This window comes from Tasmannia lanceolata, unplaced genomic scaffold (genome assembly GCF_043159265.1).
Source record: "Tasmannia lanceolata isolate RefF3 unplaced genomic scaffold, GAP_Taslan_0.1 ptg000003l, whole genome shotgun sequence".
NCBI classification, from domain to species: Eukaryota; Viridiplantae; Streptophyta; class Magnoliopsida; order Canellales; family Winteraceae; genus Tasmannia; species Tasmannia lanceolata.
In genome coordinates, this window is record NW_027518680.1 from 61,061,906 (window position 1) to 61,081,497 (window position 19,592).

The 19,592-nt window shown below is 37.7% G+C and overlaps 1 protein-coding gene across 11 annotated transcripts; it reads right to left on the reverse strand.

Moving 5' to 3' along the window:
* Nucleotides 1–567: 567 nt before the first annotated feature.
* LOC143857861 (NAC domain-containing protein 54-like) lies at nucleotides 568–15,857 on the reverse strand. Of its 11 annotated transcripts, none has more exons than XR_013238788.1 (5): nucleotides 15,577–15,857; nucleotides 14,732–14,980; nucleotides 2,613–2,748; nucleotides 1,000–1,191; nucleotides 568–859 (listed from the first exon to the last, which is right to left on the reverse strand). XR_013238788.1 is itself a non-coding variant. In XM_077368406.1 (5 exons), the coding sequence occupies exons 2-4, from the start codon at nucleotides 14,768–14,770 to the stop codon at nucleotides 1,054–1,056; spliced, it is 306 nt and encodes a 101-aa protein (XP_077224521.1). In that variant the 5' UTR covers nucleotides 14,771–14,980; nucleotides 15,610–15,857; the 3' UTR covers nucleotides 568–859; nucleotides 1,000–1,053. The 11 variants fall into 11 exon arrangements, 6 of the variants coding, with proteins under 6 accessions (XP_077224521.1, XP_077224512.1, XP_077224507.1 ...); XM_077368406.1 differs by having other exon boundaries at nucleotides 2,613–2,741; nucleotides 15,610–15,857; XM_077368397.1 differs by having other exon boundaries at nucleotides 2,613–2,741; nucleotides 15,582–15,857.
* Between the last annotated feature and the right edge of the window lie 3,735 nt (nucleotides 15,858–19,592).

Genomic DNA, 19,592 nt, shown 5'->3' on the forward strand with positions numbered 1-19,592 from the left:
GCTTGAGAGAGAGAGAGAGAGAGAGAGAGAGAGAGAGAGAGAGAGAGACCTCAATTTGGGAAGATTCTCAAAGCAAGTTCGGCCCGGCCAAGCCACATAAAAGAAGCTTAAAGCAAGTTCAGTATATGTGTTGGGACCCGGGTAGACCTCACCCTTAAAAGCTAGCCGTTAAGGGGAGGGCTCCCAAGTCCTTATAAGTCAATCCACATCAATTCACTTTTCTGATCTGGGATCCTTTTCTTTCATTTGGAACCCCGACGATCTCCCCCTCCACACAGAAGCAATGTAAACAATCTCGCCCTTCCACGCGGAGCAGCATGGGGAACTACGAGACCTTCCCTAGGGGATTTTCTCTGTACCCATCTTCCTCGGGGGATTTTTTCCATCCCAAAGAGCACGTAGGAGTTACCATTCCCAGGCTCTAATACCACTTGTTGGACATGGGTAGAACTCACCTTTAAAAGCTTGCCGTTAAGGCGAGCTTGTCCAAGTTCACATCAATTCACTTTTCCAATGTGGGATCTTTGTTTTCCCTTGGAACCCCAACCATATGTAGAATACTAATCATGTAAAAAATCTAATTTCGCAATGCGGCACTGTAACTTCAAGAATGTATATCTCAGTTTAAATAACTACATAATTAAAATTGTATTGTCATCATTTAAAGATAAAAAGATAATATAAATACCAAAAGAAAATTTAGAGAAGATATGGGTTTAGGAATGGAAAATACTCTGTTGTGCCAACTAAGAAATCAACCTTCACAAAAAATGGAACTGGTGTAAGCTAGCCATAACTTAGTGCAGCATATTACTTGTAACAGCAACTCCCAACTCCCTATGAACATGAGAGCAACTGCCTGTGAAAATACACAAATGTTGCAACACATACACATCCAATCCAAAAGATGAAATGAGTAAGGGGAGAATTTCACACACAAAAAGGTTTTATTCCATAAACCATAACTGAAAACATAACACTAATCATCAATATAATTACCTTAAGAGGTGAGATAATCCCGTCATTATCAACACCCATATGCATCTCTTTGAATCAGCCGTTGATGTCAGGGAGAGGAGACAGCATGTCGTCCAACTCCATGAAGTCCCCCTCTAAATTTTCATGATCCATTTGCTCACCTAACACAGCATCATCAGCGCCAGCACTAATAAACCCGTTAGGGGATTCCACCTGCACATCATCCATCATGCTAAATGTTATTAATCAGAAATTTCTTGCCAACCAAAATGAGGAGAGTAATTAAACAAGAACATATAGTCGTTTTCTGAAAAGGGGAACTGAACAAATGTTATATACGTTACAAAAGATGTAAACTGAAATTCATGTTGAAATTTTTGTGAACAGTTTCCTTCTAAAAACCTGTATTTTTTTGGAAGGGTACTTCTAACAACCAGTATAAGGATGAACCTATTGGCAGGACAGGATAGGTTCTTGAAAGCAGCCAGCGTACAACGTCTCAAAGAACAAACTACTGCATCCATATTTGAAAAGACCGCTAAACACTCCTCACATTGTAACTGATAGAACAGCAACATAGCCAACTACCATTTGCCTTTTCCCTCCAATATAATTAAAATCTGATGCTTAAACCTCTTCAACAGAGAGCCAACTGGATGTACTGTGTAACAGGAGATTCTCTTCCTAGTGAAAATCATAGTTGTCAACCTGTGACTTGACTCGTGACTTGCTTTCTTAATTTTAGGACTCATGACTCGTAAGAGATTTTGACAAGAATAGAAATTTAGTTGAAAAAAAAATAATTATATATAAAAAGATGAAGAATTTAAAAAATATAACCCAATAGCACATAAATAAAGCACTAAGCCAAAAATATAAATAGCCATATGCTTGTAACTTGCATGCACAAAAATAATTAGGTTCTAAGTTCCAACTTCCACGTTTTCAACCATGAAAAAAAAAGAGCCCAGCCTCAGAAAGTCGACTTGACTCGTAAGAGTTATTTTTTCGAGTCGACTCCCAACGACTCGTTTGAGTAACCTGATGACTCGGATGAGTCTTCAACAGAGGCGAGTCACCCATGTACTCGACTCGGGAGTTGATTCGTACGAGTCGTAAGAGTTTGACAACTATGGTGACAATCATCCTATGGACTTCACTAGAAAAGAAATTGGTGAGTAACTGCAGCATGGTACTCTCAACAAAATGGCCTCAAGTGAAAGAACCAGAACCATGTGGCTTGGGGGATATAAGATCCAAATGAGAATATTCTTCTAATCACCACCAGAGAAACATATGTTTTTTTTTCCCATTTTTGTAGTTTACATGATTCCAACACAGGAAATGCAAAATGGAATAGAAAGGTCAAAAATGCATTTGTAAGAAAAGTGGAGCAATATTTTAAACAAAAACTGGAGAGTATGACAGAAGCACATGAAAATCATTAAGGCCCTGTTCATTTCAGATTGTGACAACCGATTGTGAGCCTAAAACCTATCGGACTCAAAATTACATTTAAATTTGAGTCCGGTAATAGGTTTGAGGCTAACAATCGGTTGTCACAATCTTAAACGAACAGGGCCTAAAAGGTAATGCCATGAACAATGACAAAACAGACATATAATCTATTATACCTGATGATCAGGTTGTGGAATGTTCACATGTGCAGCAAGGTTATTCTCAGGAGCACAACCCAGTTCGTGCTTCAATATCTTCTTTCCAGCACCATGCTCAATGAAAACACAGCATAAGGCGAATGAGTCCTGCACACTTGAACAGTTCTAAGCTGATTGATGGCAGAATATAAAATATTTAAATTAAAAGGAAAAAATGGGAAACAACCATAACTTTTATGAATCTGAATAAATGAAAAAATTATCCCTTCAGTTGTTTAAATGCCAAAAATACTCTTGCAAATGTCTTTCTCCTTTTCTATTCTTATTAATCTTATAAGATGTTTCAGTAACACAAGGTAAGGTTTATATTGAAAGAGTTTCAATATTTTAATCGACAAGAGATTTGTGTTTCCTTTTTTGTGGAACCACTCTTTGAATAGAATTTCCATCATTTAGAAGAAGTAAGATTGGTGCAAACCTACAATTGGTGAATCAATAGGTTCTATTTTCATTAAAAAAAGCACCATACATTTCATAATAGAACAAACAACACTAGTAATCAAAATACTAGTTTTTACAAGATTACCAAGCTTTAAAATATTTCATTAATGGTATCAATTCAGCCATGGGTGTTGGACAAATTAGATGTTGTCCAGTAGGGTCTGATATATGGCTTGATTGAATCCAGAAATTAGAAATGTAAATAAATCAGTACTTAGCTTTTGTAGAAAACGTTTCTGTAAAACAGATCGAGAAAAAGAAGGCTGAGTCGTGCCACTGGCCACTCTCCTTAAGAATCGTATCCGCCCCCTACCGGTGCAAACCGGGATCCGCGAACCGATGCTCCAAGATAAAACAGCCAAAGTTGGCTCCAGTCCACGTGCACTCGCTGACTGGTCCACCCAGAATCACCGTAGAACTGTGCTCAGATCAGAACGGAGGAAAGGAAGAAGACAAGCAGAAACTTTGATGTTTTTTTTTTTCTGTAAAAAACTATATCCTCCAATGGTGCTGTTCTCTTCTTTTTATAGATGAGAATATGACTGTTGGAGGATAATTAATCACCATTAAAAGACCAAAACGTTTCTCTTTTAATCACCATTAAAAGACAAAAAACGTTTCTCTCTTAATCACCATTAAAAGACAAAAAACGTTTCTCTTTTAATCACCATTAAAAGACAAAAAATGTTTCTCTTTTAATTACCATTAAAAGACAAAAACGTTTCTCTTTTAATCACCATTAAAAGACAAAAACGTTTCTCTCTTAATTACCATTAAAAGACATAAACGTTTCTTTCTTAATTACCATTAAAAGACATAAACGTTTCTCTCTTAATTACCATTAAAAGACAAAAACGGTTTTGGTTTTGAAAACACACCACAAGCACACTCACCAAGGTCTTGGGTTCAAGTCCCCACATATGCAAAAGTCTTTTGCTTTAAAACAAGAGAGGGAAACATAATTTGAATCTTCCCTCCAATTTTTTTTTAAACAAAAAGAAAAAGCATCTTTGACTTTTCAAATCTTTTTATTATTTTGTTTTTAAAAATTCTAACAATCCCCCACAAGATTCAAAATACAGTTGAAAATTGAAAACGGTAGTATCTGAGCACATTAGAAAATAGAGTGGATTCATACCGGTGTCTTTTGGACTTCAACCGATATTTAGGATAAACAGATTACGTTACCGAGTACGAGTAGAGTTAGACTCATTCAACCTTTCCTCGTGGGTGTAACTGACTAACCTGTTATCCACACTCTACATTCGATTCCTTGGTGATTCATTCACAGTTTTGGAATATTTTGGCCTTGTTCCCCTCTTGGTTCTCATGAATGTTCTAGAGAATTACTCGTTAAATTCTCATAGGAAGCGGCCTTACCTCCACATTCACTTAGGTCAGTCATCAAGTATGCACTGCAAGTAACATACCACCCAATACAGGTTATGATCTGATTAAGAGTCTATAACTCATCCTCCCTCATTTGCAGTGAACACTATCTTTCATCATTTTGCATCTAGGAGTAGGGGGTGATAGTGTTAACAAACCATCCGGTGACTTGTTAGTACCCATTGAACCAAATTCCAGGGATCTCCTTTCACATTGGTTGGGTGTCCATCACTAATGATTCATGCCACGAGCTTTAACCCCATTCCTTGCGATGTCTCATAAACCACCTTGTTTATCTGTGGTTTTGTCAGAGGATCTGCCAGATTCCTCTCCGACCTTACAAAGTCGAGTGCTATTGTTCCCTCACTCAAGTATTGCTTTACCAAATTATGCCTCAGGCGTATATGCCTTCTTTTGCCATTATAGGTCTTACTTTTGGCCTTGGCTAAAGCGGCTTGACTATCACAGTGTAAAGACACTGAGGGAACCGGCCTTGGCCATAAAGGCACATCTGCCATAAAATTCCTGAGCCATTCGGCTTCAGCTCCTGCTAGGGCTAAGGCTATAAATTCTGCTTCCATAGTGGAACTTGTACTACAAGTTTGTTTAACCGATTTCCAAGAAATCGCACCACCACCAAGGGTGAATACATATCCACTGGTAGACACTGAATCTCTTGAATCAGAGATCCAATTCGCATCACTATAACCTTCTAAGACAGCAGGAAACCCCCTAAAATGCAGTCCAAAATTTATTGTACCTTTTAAGTACCTCAACAACCTAGTCAAAGCCCGCCAGTGTTCATGTCCTGGTCTATGTGTGTGTTGACTGAGTTTTCCAACTGCTAGTGCAATGTCAGGTCTAGTACAGTTCATTAAATATGACACTGAACCTATAATACTTGAGTATTCCTTTTGGGATACCAACTCACCTTTGTTTTTCTTTAGGTGTACCTGACAATCTAAAGGTGTCTTTGCAGGTGAACTATCATATTGTCCAAATTTCCTTAGAATGCTCTCTACATAATGAGACTGAGACAATATTATTTCATTTTCTTTTATGATGATCTTCATCCCTAAGATTACATCAGCTTCACCCATATCTTTGGTTTCAAAATTTGACATTAAAAATCTCTTAGTAGATTTTACTATGTCCAAATTAGTACCAATAATTAGTATATCATCTACATATACACAAAGTATTACACCTTTATCCCCATTAAACTTACTATAAACACATTTGTTGGATTCATTTATCTTATACCCATTTGTAATTAAGACACTATCAAATTTGTCATTCCACTGTTTATGTGCTTGTTTCAATCCATACAGTGACTTAATTAGTTTACAAACTTTATTTTCATGACCAGACACAATGAATCCTTCAGGTTGTTTAATGTAAATTTCTTCTTCTAAATCTCCATTTAAGAAAGCTGTTTTTACATCCATTTGATGTATTACCAATTTATGAATAGAAGCTATAGCTAATAATATCCTAATGGTGGACAACCTAGCAACAGGAGAATATGTATCAAAATAATCTATCTCCTTTTTCTGTCTAAAGCCTTTAGCTACTAGTCTTGCTTTAAACTTGTCAATTTTCCCATCAGGTCTTAGCTTCTTTTTAAATATCCACTTGCTATCTAGTGCTTTTGTTCCAGGTGGAAGGTCCACTAGTTCCCAAGTGTGATTTTCAATTATGGAATCTAATTCACTTTTAATAGCTTCTTTCCAAAATACAGCATCCGGAGATGTTACAGCTTCAGAGTAAGTTACAGGATCTTTATCTATTAGATAGGTGAACATCCCATCTCCTAGATTTGTTTCTTTTCTTTGTCTTTTACTTCTTCTGAGTTCTTGAAACTCAGAATCTAATTCCTTTTCAGTTTCAGGTTGATTTCTTGAATCATTACTAGGTTCTTTAGGAATTTATTTCTTCATAGGGAAGTGATGTTCAAAGAACTCAACATCCCTAGATTCAATTATAGTGTTATATTCAAGGATATTTTCAACTGATTTCAAAACTAGAAATCTATAGGCTGTACTATTTTGAGCATATCCTATGAATACACAATCACATGTTTTAGGTCATAGTTTTCTTTTCTTAGGTTCTGGTATTCCAACCTTAGCCAAACAACCCCAAACTTTCAAATGAGATAAACTAGGCATTTTGTTATGCCAGAGATCATATTGTATTTGACCCTTTTTCTTTGGAGGTATCCTGTTATATATATATAACAAGCTGAAAGAAGTGCTTCCCCCCACAAGTTCAAGGGTAAACCAGAACTTATTAACATAGCATTAAACATATCCTTTAATGTTCTGTTCATTCGTTCTGCTATACCATTTGATTCAGGTTGGTACGGGGCTGTGGTTTCATGGATAATACCATTATCATCACAGAACTTAGTTATAGAGTATTCTGTACCTCTATCTGTTCTAAGTCTTTTAATTCTTCTATCTAACTGATTTTCCACTTCATTTTTATATTTGATAAAGGCTTGTTCAGCCTCATCTTTAGTTCTAAGAAGATATACTTTAGTGTATCTAGAGTAATCATCTATAAAGGTCACATAATACATTTTACCTCCTCTAGATTCAAGATTTCTAAAATCAGCTAGATCACTATGAATTAACTCTAATAAGTCAGATTTTCTTTCAACACTAAAGTGAGGTTTCTTTGTGAATTTTGCTTCAACACATATTTCACATTTTTCTTTACTAGGTTCAATTTTTTCATTTATTAAACCTAAATTACAAAGTCTTTTAATGTAAGGTGCACTTCTATGTCCTAATCTACCATGCCAAATATCAAAGGACTCAACAATGTAAGCAGAAGAAGAGGATACTTTTTTATTCAGGATTTCAAGTACATTAAGAACAAATAAACCATTTGCATTGTAGCCCTTCCCTACAAACACATTATTTTTGCTAATGATAGCCTTGTCTGCTTCAAAAGTGAGCTTTAGTCCATTCTTGTTCAAGAGCGCACCAGACACCAAGTTACGCCGTATATCCGGCACATGCAGCACCTCCTGAAGTGCAAGTACTTTCCCTGAAGTTAACTTCAGCAAGACCTTGCCCTTACCAACGACTTTTGAGGTCTGTGAGTTCCCCATGAAAACTTGATCCCCTTCCTTAACTAAGGTGTAGTTGTAGAAGGAGTTTCGGTTTCCACAAATGTGCTTGGTAGCACCAGTATCCAGAACCCACTCATTTGGATTTTCCACTAGATTTACCTCAGTCACAACCGCTGCAATCACATTTGCTTCGGTTAAATTAACCTTGGCACTGGACGAACTAGTCTTTCGGTGTCGGCAGTCCTTCTTGTAGTGTCCGGGTTTTCCATATTCAAAACAGACTCCTTTCTTTTTGGGTCCAAATTTCTTGAAGTTCTTTTCCTTCTTCGGTTTCAGATTCTTAGACCCATCATTCTAGTCTCAACAATGTTTGCCTTAGAGGTATACTCTTTGGTATTTTGTTGCTTATCTTTTAGTCTGTTTTTCTCTTCGATTTTAATCCGAACAACTACTTGGTCTAAGGTCCATTCTTTTGTCTTGTGCTTCATTCCGATTTTAAAATCTTTCCAAGACAAAGGCAGTTTCTCAATAAGAGAACCAGCCACGAATGTGTCAGGTAACTTCATACCTTCCTTAGCCAATTCTCCAATTAGGAACTGATACTCATCTATTTGAGCAGTTATAGGTTTCCCATCTTCCATAGCAAAGTCTAAAAAATTCCCTATCACATATTTCCTATTTCCAGCATCCTCTAAATCATATTTAGTTACCAATGCATTCCAAAGATCAGCAGCATGTTCAAATGAATAGTATACGTTATAAAGGTCATTTGACAAACCATTCAAGAGATGGTTCTTGCAAATATAATCAGCATTATTCCAGTTTTCAAAATCAGCAGAATCTTCAAATGGTTTTGATTGTGTAAGAACAAAAGCGGCACCAATTTGTTGTAGAGCAAACAAGATCTGTTGTTTCCATCTTTTATAGTTCAATCCAGTAAGGCGTTCGATCTTGGAAAAATCTGGAATGGTGTTGAGAATTCTGTTCACAACAGAGGTGCGAACAACTGTTGGATTGGAATTCTCAACAGAGATGGTATCAACAGAAGTTGGGTTCGGATTATCAGAAGCCATATGATCAGATTTGAAGGATACGATTCTTAAGATTGTTGGACAAATTAGATGTTATCCAGTAGGGTCTGATATATGGCTTGATTGAATCCAGAAATTAGAAATGTAAATAAATCAGTACTTAGCTTTTGTAGAAAACGTTTCTGTAAAATAGATCGAGAAAAAGAAGGCTGAGTCGTGCCACTGGTCACTCTCCTTAAGAATCGTATCCGCCCCCTACCGGTGCAAACCGGGATCCGCGAACCGATGCTCCAAGATAAAACAGCCAAAGTTGGCTCCAGTCCACGTGCACTCGCTGACTGGTCCACCCAGAATCACCGTAGAATTGTGCTCAGATCAGAACGGAGGAAAGGAAGAAGACAAGCAGAAACTTTGATGTTTTTTTTTTCTATAAAAAACTATATCCTCCAATGGTGCTGTTCTCTTCTTTTTATAGATGAGAATATGACTGTTGGAGGATAATTAATCACCATTAAAAGACCAAAACGTTTATCTTTTAATCACCATTAAAAGACAAAAAATGTTTCTCTTTTAATCACCATTAAAAGACAAAAAACGTTTCTCTTTTAATTACCATTAAAAGACAAAAACGTTTCTCTTTTAATCACCATTAAAAGACAAAAAATGTTTCTCTCTTAATTACCATTAAAAGACATAAACGTTTCTCTCTTAATTACCATTAAAAGACAAAAACGGTTTTGGTTTTGAAAACACACCACAAGCACACTCACCAAGGTCTTGGGTTCAAGTCCCCACATATGCAAAAGTCTTTTGCTTTAAAACAAGAGAGGGAAACATAATTTGAATCTTCCCTCCAAATTTTATTTTAAACAAAAAGAAAAAGCATCTTTGACTTTTCAAATCTTTTTATTATTTTGTTTTTAAAAATTCTAACAATGGGTAAGAATAAGAGGAGAGAGAACTGCTGTAACTGGTGTTAGGACAGCAAGGATGCAAATAGCATCAAATTTAGGAGACGAGAGAGAAAAATAAGGGGGTACAGGGAAGAAGGAAGAAGATGAGAGAAGGAAAAATCATTACTAGCCTAAGTTATGAATTTCGTTTCGTAGTTCGTTCCGGTCTGAAAAACGGAACAGAAACACCTTTTGTTCTGTTTCGGACTGAATTTCATTCCAATTTCGTTCTAAATACTCATTTTTTTGAAAAAAAATCACAGTTTCGCCCCTCAACGTTTCTTTTGTGGTTTTACCCTTATTTTCAGCCTTTTGGCCGTTATCATGGTCTAATAATCAACATCGCTTAGTCATGGCACGCCTTGATCATTTTCTGTTCACCTCATATTGAGAGGAGCAATTTCCCAACATCTTTCAAACTTCAAAGGGCAGTTCCTAGACCAACCTCTGAAATTCGTCTATCTTACTTGAACAATTCTCAGTTAAGTTTTCAAATCCACATTATAGATCTGAAATTTTGTGGTTAAGGGTGCCAAGCTTCAAGAAGATGATAGTGGATTGGTGGAAGGGGTTAAATTTATAAGGATGGGAAGGTTTCAAATTGGTCAATAGGCTTCAATGTATCAATTGCAAAATAAAAGAGTGGAAGGTAAATTCTTTTGGCTCGGTTAGTAAAGGGAAAAAGGAGACTGAAGCTGGTCTCAAAGTTGTAGACGAAGAGATAGAAAGGGAAATATAAATGAAGGGATACTAGTCGAAAGAGCAGAGTTATGTGCTAAGCTTGATCAAGTCATTCTGTGGAGGAAATTCAGTGGAAGCAACGTTCAAAAGAATTATGGCTTAAAGAGGGTGATAGGAACACGAGATTTGCTTATAAAATGGCATTTGCGAGGCTTCAAAGGAATACAATTAAAGGAGTATTAGTCAATGGACAATTGGTTGAGGATGAAAATGCTATGGAGGAGATAATAACCGGTTTCAATAACATCATTTATAGGACCGTGTGGGGTGGAACTTCTCCACAAACCTCAAAGGGTAGGGACTTCTCCCATACAGCTACCTAATGACATTAAGGTAGTCTCCTTCCAAGATTAACCAATTCATGTCCTCTCTCTGTAAATCCGATGTCTTGCAAGACTGCCCTAACTTCCACTTCATTAGAGTCATTGATTGCGAACGGGCCATTAAATGACCACCTCGTAGATCCAACCTTGTTTCTAAGAAGGCCCCCAATTCCAGCCGATCCTAGATCTCCTTGAAATAATTCACAAACCTCCAAGGGTAAGGGCTTCTCTCATCCAGCCACCTAATGACGTTGAGGGAGTCCCCTTCTACTATTAACTGATTCATATCTCCTCTTTCCATATAGTCGATGCCTTGCAAGACTATCCTAACTTCTGCATTAGAGTCCTTGATCCCGATTAGGACAGAAAACAACCGCCTCGTAGATCCAATCTTGTCTCTAAGAAGGCCCCCTGATTTCAGCAGGGCATGGATTAACCAACAAAAATTCTAAGGCATAAGCTAAATCCTAGTGCTTGCACTTGTTGTCACATTATCTCAATAGTTTGACCCACTATTCCAAGTCTGCATTTTTCCTAACCAAGTCAATCAAAACTCCTTTTGACTCTCCTGAGTTATGACAACGTCAACTAATTGAGATATTGGAAGATCCCACATCGGAAAGGGAGGAAAAGTTACTGGGCTAAATATGTGGATTTCTCCTCTTCCTATGTAGACGCGTTTTTAGCATCTCCAAGGGGCGGCCCCGCGGAGTGGGTCGGGCACTTTAGTGCTACTAGAAAACAAAACCGGAGAGGGTAGATGACCCAGAACCAGACAATATCTACACAGTGGGGTCGGGGCGTGATAGATAGTGTGCGTTTTTTTTTTTTTTTTTTTTGTAAGAGGCAATTTCTAGAAGAAGAATTGCCTAGACAAGACGCAAATAGGCTCATGCAATCAACAATAGTGGGGAAAAAAAAAGATTGAACTTCTTCCATGATTTTGACCATCCTATTGCTCTGTTTGGTTGCTTGTTTGGGGGGGATTGTAGGAGTTTCAAATGCATGAGATCTTCCAAAGATCTCCCCAAAGCATGTTTGGTTGTCATTTACACCTTTGACCACTAGACAACTTCTAGACATCATTATTGGTTTTTATCCTAGGTGGCGCCTACGTGGCGGAGATGTCTCCCCCCCCCCCCCCGATAATCTTCTCCCATTTTTTCACCAAAATGGAGAAATTTGTTGGGGGAATTAGGAGAAATTCTTGTCTTATTCTTTCTCTCTCTTACTTTTCTCTCTCTTCCACCTATATTTTGATAATGACACCCTACATCTTCTGCTAATTTCGTCGCGCAAGCAAACACTACTCGCAAATCTCCCTCCTAATATTCTCCCCATCTTCCATTCTCTTCCATTCTTGTCTAATTCTTTTTGACTTATTTTTCTCCTATTCTCCCAGCCATCTACAAGCAACCAAACAGAGCTAATTGGGTGATTTCAAAACCCATACTCCTCTATACTAACTTCACTACTAGATTCTGCCAAGCGTCTACCAGTTCCTTGGTTCCCTCAATCCATAGGTGTGATGTGATCGGCGTGCTTTAACCTATCATGCATGAACAATGATGGTGGAGCAGTATTTATGTCGGGTGCATGTATTTCTTCATGGAGAACAGATTCTTGAACGAATCATGATTTCACGTGAGCTGATTGATTAAAAGTTTATATAAGGTTTTGAGGGGTTGACAGAAAAGTTCTAAGATCAAATAAAATGGCCTTTTAGCTTTGGCGTTACAGAAAACAAATTTGCCACCCCTAGAAACCATACATAACGGTTTACATGCCTACAACTTATCTCCATCATGTTTCAATGTTCCCTTGACTAACCCAATAAGACCCACATTGCTGTCTACTCCTGTTGGGGCCGGTAAAAACCTGCCATGCTGCGGTAGTAAAATGTGAAGCTCGGCGGAATTGCCGGTGCTCAGCCAGCTAGTGCCCAAAAATCCCTGCGTACGATGATACATCCCGGGATCCTCAAACCACGAATCCGAGAAGATTGTACAGCCATCACGTCGGCACCCATGTGGCCGACCCGCAAATTCTGGAGGGTTGTACAAGCCTCATACCAGCGACATGCTGACCGCCACGTTGCTAATCTGTGATCCCTAGAACCTCCATCTATAAAAGGGAAACCCCAACTCCGATTTAAGGATAATATGATAATCCGAGTACGCTTAGCCGACCTTTGCACCTCGGACTCAGAGATTTTTCATCCTTGCTTAGCTTTTATTAGTTGCCTTGTCTGACTTAAGTATCAGAGGGTTTTGTTTGGAATTCTGACTCCGGGCATTCCTTACCGACTTCTTAAAAAAGAAGAAAAACCAAAAACTTATCAAAAAAAAAAAAAAAAACATTAGCATATCAATTAGTAAACTGTATGTAAGATCTAAACTCTCATCTATTTGAGGGCATGAATTCATAGTAAAACACAAACATACTTGCTTCCTCTCTTAAAATAGAAGCAAAATGCAAAATTTATTAGAAAAAAAAAACCGGAAACATAAGCATATCAATCAGTAAATTGTAAGACTTAATCTCTTATCTATTTGAGGGCATGAATTCATAGTCAAACACAAACAAAAACAAAATTACTTCCCCACTTAAAAAAGAAGCAAAACCCAAAATTTAACTGAACAAAAAAAGGAAAAGAAAAAGGGAACATAAGTATATCAATTAGTAAACTATATTGCTATGTTTGATTGCCCATTTTGGGGGGAATGTAGGAGTTTCAAATACTTGAGATTTTCCAAAGATCTCCCCAAAGCATGTTTGGTTGCCATTTAGCCCTTTGACCACTAAACAACTTCTACACATCATTATTACTTTTTATCCTACGTGGCGGAGATGTCCCCCCCCTAATCTTCTTTCATGGTGAAATTTGAGGAGAAGATCTCAAGAAGTTCTTGTCTTATTCTCTTTTCTCTCTCTTCCACCCTCCATTTTGGTAATGGCACCCCTACATCTTCCGCTAATCTTCTCGCGGATTGTCGCGCAACCAAACACAACGGGTCAATCTTCTACTATTCTTCTCCCAATCTAATCTTCTTCTCCCCTTAAACTTCTTCTTCTCCTAATTCCCCACCCAACTTCCAGCAACCAAACAGAGCATTAAGATTTAATCTCATATCTATTTGAGGGCATGAAGTCATAGTCAAACACAAACAAAATTACTTCCCTTCCTAAAAAAGAAGCAAAACCCAAAAAATATCAGAACAAAAAACAAAAAAAAGGAAACAAGAACTCATTTGTACCTCATTTGGACCCATGGTATTGGCCAACTCGTATTTATTCATCACCCAATCAGTCTTATGAGAACGAGAAGAGATCATCCGATAAAAGACAAAGGTCTTCTTAGTCCCCAATAACACCCCATCCTTCTTACTGTAAACCAAACGATCCCTCCTCTTATTCTTCCAAAACCCACCTTTAGCCTTCCTTTTGGACGATGACCCATGTCCCTGTTTTCTCATTTCCCGCGTAAAACAATACAAACATCTTTTCTTACAACCGTTGTTTGAGAAATATGGATTTTGAAAGAGGTCACAAGGGTCAATTTCGTAAATATCGATTTCCGGAATGACAATATCAGAATTGAGAAGAGAAGAGGGTGGACGAAGAGATAAAAATTGATGCTGATTTTGTTTGTTCTTTAGGTAGTGTGAAAGAATCTCTTCTTCAGTTGGTTTGAATTTGAAACCAGATGGGAGTGAGAGAGGGAGTGAGAGAGATTTGGGATTCATTCCTAGATTTTCCATGGGAAACAACACCAGAAGAGGAACTTGAAAAGGAGAGAGTTGATGAATTTTGTAGCCAATTCCCAAATCTCATCCAACTTCTTTTGTTTTTCTAGCTTGCTTGGGAAATTTCATTCATCTACGTGCCTTTTATTTGTGTCTGTGGCCTCTTTAAGATGAAATCTTGGTTGGATTTTCGGAAGACTGTTAGGCACACTCGCCCAAGAAAGCATCTCACCTCTGGGTTCGCAAAAGCACGTTGTACAATTGGCACGCTTATGTGTTGAGTTTTGATTGGACAACAAACTCAACACATACCGACCATCCCAGGGGAATGCTTCAATAGGGCGAGGCATTATTATAATACATAGTGGGCCCACCTTGGTTAAATCAGACCATCCATCCTGTTGGCCCCACATTTAATAGAGCCGAATTCAAAAGAGTGTCTTCCTGGCCATTGCCCCTCGTAAGTATTCAAACATTTTTATCGACTTTTCTTGTTGGAACATCCACTTGTGGCTTTTGGAATTGAAAACGGTTGAATTCTTGAAAGGGAGAGGCCAAGGGAACATGATCCAATCTGCTTATTGAGAAGAAACACCTTCAAAGGATATGTTTTTGAATCAAGCCTGTTTGCCAATAAACAAAAATTATGCCAATAAAAAAAATCTTATATATTTTTTACCGTTCAAATTCAGGCTAATCATCATCAGCCTAGTGTTATTAGAATGAAGGTAGATATTACAATTGATGAATGCATCTCTTACATCTTTCCTATCAGATGAATGGTCCGCGTCCTACTGAAGTGTTCCCTGCCTTTCGGATTTTCGAGCTGAGGGAGAGAAGATTATCCTTTTTGGTCTTTTCACATTAGGGTTGCAACTTGGGTCGGGTCAGGTTGAGCTCTTGGTAAAATATGAATTGAAATCAACTCGAACTGGACCCAATTTTAAGGTAAAAGCTCAACTCGAATTCCCAAAAATTGACCCGAGTTGCACCCCTAGTTCACATCGACCTTCATTCTTGGATAAGATATTATCGAAACAAAATTTGTGAATAGCATAAAAGATAATAATAACAATAAATTTATCCAAACAGAATAGCTACTCGCAAGAACAACTTATCCAAGGATTTCTATCCTTGTGAAGAAGAACACTCTTGTATTGGATTAAAAGATAATATTGATGATGAGATTTAAAGAGGTATTTTTTAGAAGGATAGGCACCTTACGATGATGAATACGAGAACTCCCATATACCTTCCTTGAGGACTACTTGATGGACAAACCCTAGTAACAACCCTAGCTTGCTCTCTTTCTGTTGAAGGCGGTGGTCGTCTTCGATTCGTGGAGAGTTGGAGGCGGTGGCCGGCCCGCCGGAGTTGTTGAATCGAACGTCTTCTTGATTCGGTTGAAGATTAAACGGAATGCACAAACCCTAGCTTGCTCTCTTGACTCTCTTGAGTCTTGAGAGAAAACCATAAAAAGAGTAAAGTTGAAAAACTGTATAAGAGAGAGACGAGACTCGAGAGTATTTAGAGTAATGAAAAAGTAAAAAGTCTAAAATAGCCTTCATCTAGAAATAGAATGATCCTAGCCGTCCATTTAACCAACTTATGCTGCTATGCTTTTAGAATTTAATTTTTTTTGGCTATTTATGTATATTTCGGTTTTTCGGTTATTAACCGAATTTATATTTGCATAACCGATACCGAACCTGAAAACCGAATTTTCAATGTCATTGCAACCGAAACCGAACCGAATGAGAAAAAAACCGAACCGATAACCGAAATTTATTTTGGTTCGGTTCGGTTATTCGGTTAATACCGAATAATGAACAGCCCTAAATGCAAGGCATCGAAGACAACGCATATCAGGATGCCTAACACAACTTGAGATATTTTCACTAGAATGCTATGGATACTCGCTAATAGAGAGTATAACAAAGACTAATGCCTCTTTGGATGCCATGAAAATCGGTCATTACGGTCGCGCGGATTCTCAAATCTATGGATAACCATGCTTGTGATATTCACGCGGGAAAGTGAGCTGTGATATTAATGATCTCATGCAAGAAGATACGAAACCGGTGATCACCGATAGCTCTAAAATAGAGTAGAATAGAATAACCTATCACCTTCCCTTCCTTTTCTAGCACATTTCCTTCCTTTTCTACTCTGGAGATGGCTATGCTTGGATTCTGAAAGCCTCATGCCAAACAGGGTCTATAAGATTATTTTAGGCTAAACTTATTTTTGTATAAGCCTCCGTGGAAGCCATTAAATATCATTTATAAAACTATTTTAACCATTATTCGCAAATAATCATATTTACCTTCAAAACAATTGAATTCCCAGTTTGGCAACCAAGCGGGGAGTGAATTGGTTGTCTTATAAAAATGGAATAATTACCAATGGGGGGTGAAAATTAGGCGGAATCATCAATAGGACCCATGCTTTTCTGAAATTACCAACAAGGGACAAAAGAGGTCTTGTCAGTAAAAGCTGGACGAAAATGCCCTCTGGCATTTACAACACTCTTTCACCTTTTTTTTTCTTCTTCCCTCTTCTTTTACTTTTCCATTTTTTGATTTTTTACCCTACTAGTCATCTTCCTCCTTGTTCAGCCACCATTGTTGCTGGCAAGTTTTGAAAACTTGAAAGTTAAGCTCTTACCATCTATCTCTCTGTATCTAGGTTTTATTTTTCTTTTTTTTAGGGTTTCACACTATTTTTCATTCCTCTGTTTTTTTATTTATCTTGTTTAGGGTTTAAGCGGTTTGTATTTTAGGGTGTGTTCTGGAGATAATGCATGGATGGCTTCACTCACTTTTTGGAGGACAAGTGGTTGTATAAGAAAAATTTGATGTAATAATGAATAGATGGCTACGCATTTTTTGATGTACTTAAGTTTTTTTTCTTTTGTAATACACGAATTGGGATGTAATACATGAAGCACATTTAATGAATACAACATCCATTTCTTTTGTTGTTTCTATGATGAGCATAATTGTAATGCCATTAGAAGAGTTGCTATAGGCAGGGGGTTTTTGTAGCAGAAGGGGTTAATCAACTCTCTGGAAGGGGGTTAGTAACTCTCAAAAGTAGGGTTACCAATTTCCGAATGGGCTTATCAAGTGCCTGAAATTTGGCCAAGGGTACTGGAGTTTTGGAAGGAGATTTTCAAGTCTATGGGATTGGGGTTATCTAGTATAAAAAATGGGGTTATCAATTTCTAAATGGGCCTATCAAGTCCCTAAAAATTGGCCGAGGGTACTGGAGTTTTGGAAGGGGTTTTCAAGTCTTTGGGATTGGGGTTATTTAGTATAAAAACGGGGTTACCAATTTCCGAATGGGCTTATCAAGTCCCTGAAAATTAGCCGAGTGTACTGGAGTTTTGGAAGGGGGTTTTCAAGTATCTGGGATTGGGGTTACCAATTTCCGAATGGGCTTATCAAGTCCTTGAAAATTGGCCGAGGGTAACGGAGTTTTGGAAGGGGGTTTTCAAGTATCTCGGATTAGGGTTATCTAGTATCAAAATGAGGTTACCAATTTTCGAATGGGCTTATCAAGTCCCTGAAAATTGGCCAAGGGTACTAGAGTTTTGGAAGGGTTTTTTTTTTAAGTCTCTAGGACTGGGGTTATCCAGTATCAAAATGGGGTTACCAATTTCCAAATGGGCTTATCAAGTTCCTTATGAACATGTTTTTACTTCCTTTTTTTTTTTTCACTCGTTCATTTTCACCTTCTTTTTTTCTTTCTACCCTACGATTCATCTTCCTCATCCGCCACTGAAAGGGAGAAGGAGAAATGCAAAACCCTAAAACAAATGAAAAACAAAACCTAGACACAGAGAGATAGATGAGAATGAACTCACGATTCAAGTTTTCAAGACTTTACATTGATAATGGTGGCTGAACGATGAGGAAGATGACTGGTAGGGTAAAAAAACAAAGTTGAAAATAGAAAAGTAAAAAAAAAACAAAGGGAAAGAAAAGAGAAGAGGGAAAAGTGGAAAAGCAAAACGTGTTGCTTAAGAAAAGGGCATTTTTGTCCAGCTTTTACTGACAAGACCTCTTTTGTCCCTCGTTGGTAATTTCTGAAAAGCAAGGGTCATGTTGATAATTCCCCCTAATTTTTGTCCCCCATTGGTAATTGTTCCTATAAAAATTTTGCCCTTTTTAAACCTATCCCAATTTACCAAAATTGTTTGCACTAATTAATAAGTTTAATTAATTTGTGATGTGTAGTTGAGTTCAAAACACAATTAAGCTTTATAAGCTTGATTAATTAGATGAAGAGCCAATTAGTTATGAGTAGATATTAGGTTTTATATTAATTACCCACTCAAGTAAGTAAACAAAAATTTAATCACAACCTAGCACAACAAGAGTGAGAGAGAAGGGTGTGTACCAAGAGATAAATGAACACTGATATTTTTAAGTGGTTCGGCCTTCAAACCCAAGGCCTACTCTACTTTTCTCAAGTTCATACTTAAGGGTATCCACTATCTGAAGACTACACTACGCGTGACTTAAAGGCTCCTTACAAATCTTCCGAGGGTTTTAATTATAGTGCCCTCTCCAAATTACATTCATTGAATCTCAAGATGAAGAACAATAGCTTAGCTCCCTTTGAGGCTTGAATGCACAATAAAGCTCACTAAAATACTCTCAATAAAGATTACAAGTAATTCCTAAACTAATCTCTCAGGACATAGCAAGATCAAGGCATAAGAGACGGTGAGAGTGAGTTTTTCCCAAAGATAGATTGCAAGTGTGAAAACAAGGGATTAGATTGTTGGGGATCAAATGATCAAGTATTAAAGTCCCCTAAAACACACACACACACACACACACACACACACACACATATATATATATATATATATATATATATATGAGGAAAAGGATTGTACGCTCGAGTGTACCTAACCTTAGGTACGCTCGAGTGCCAAATCACATGGGTCCCACATTTTTTTTAGTCATCTAAACCATTCATTTGCAAGGCCCCATCATAGATAGGGTGCATACCAAAAATCAGCTCCATAGGATCATCCTAACCCATCCATTTGTGGAGGTCAAAATGGATAGACACTGTTTGTCCACAAATCTGCCCATTTTGCACTCCAGTTTTGGAGGGGTTAGGATGATTCAATGGTGCTGATTTGTGGTACACACCCTATCTATGATGGGGCCTTGCAAATGAATGGTTTAGATGACCAAAAAAAAAATGTGGGACCCA

Bases quoted from the DNA above. Each gene is read 5' to 3' on its own strand.
- LOC143857861 (XM_077368384.1), bottom strand. From the start codon at position 14,372: ATGGAAAATCTAGGAATGAATCCCAAATCTCTCTCACTCCCTCTCTCA. The intron at 2,742-13,868 runs GTACAAATGAGT...TCAAGTGTGCAG, and splicing joins ATACCATGGGTCCAAATGAG to GACTCATTCGCCTTATGCTG. The intron at 1,192-2,612 runs GTATAATAGATT...GATGATGTGCAG, and splicing joins TTCCACAACCTGATCATCAG to GTGGAATCCCCTAACGGGTT.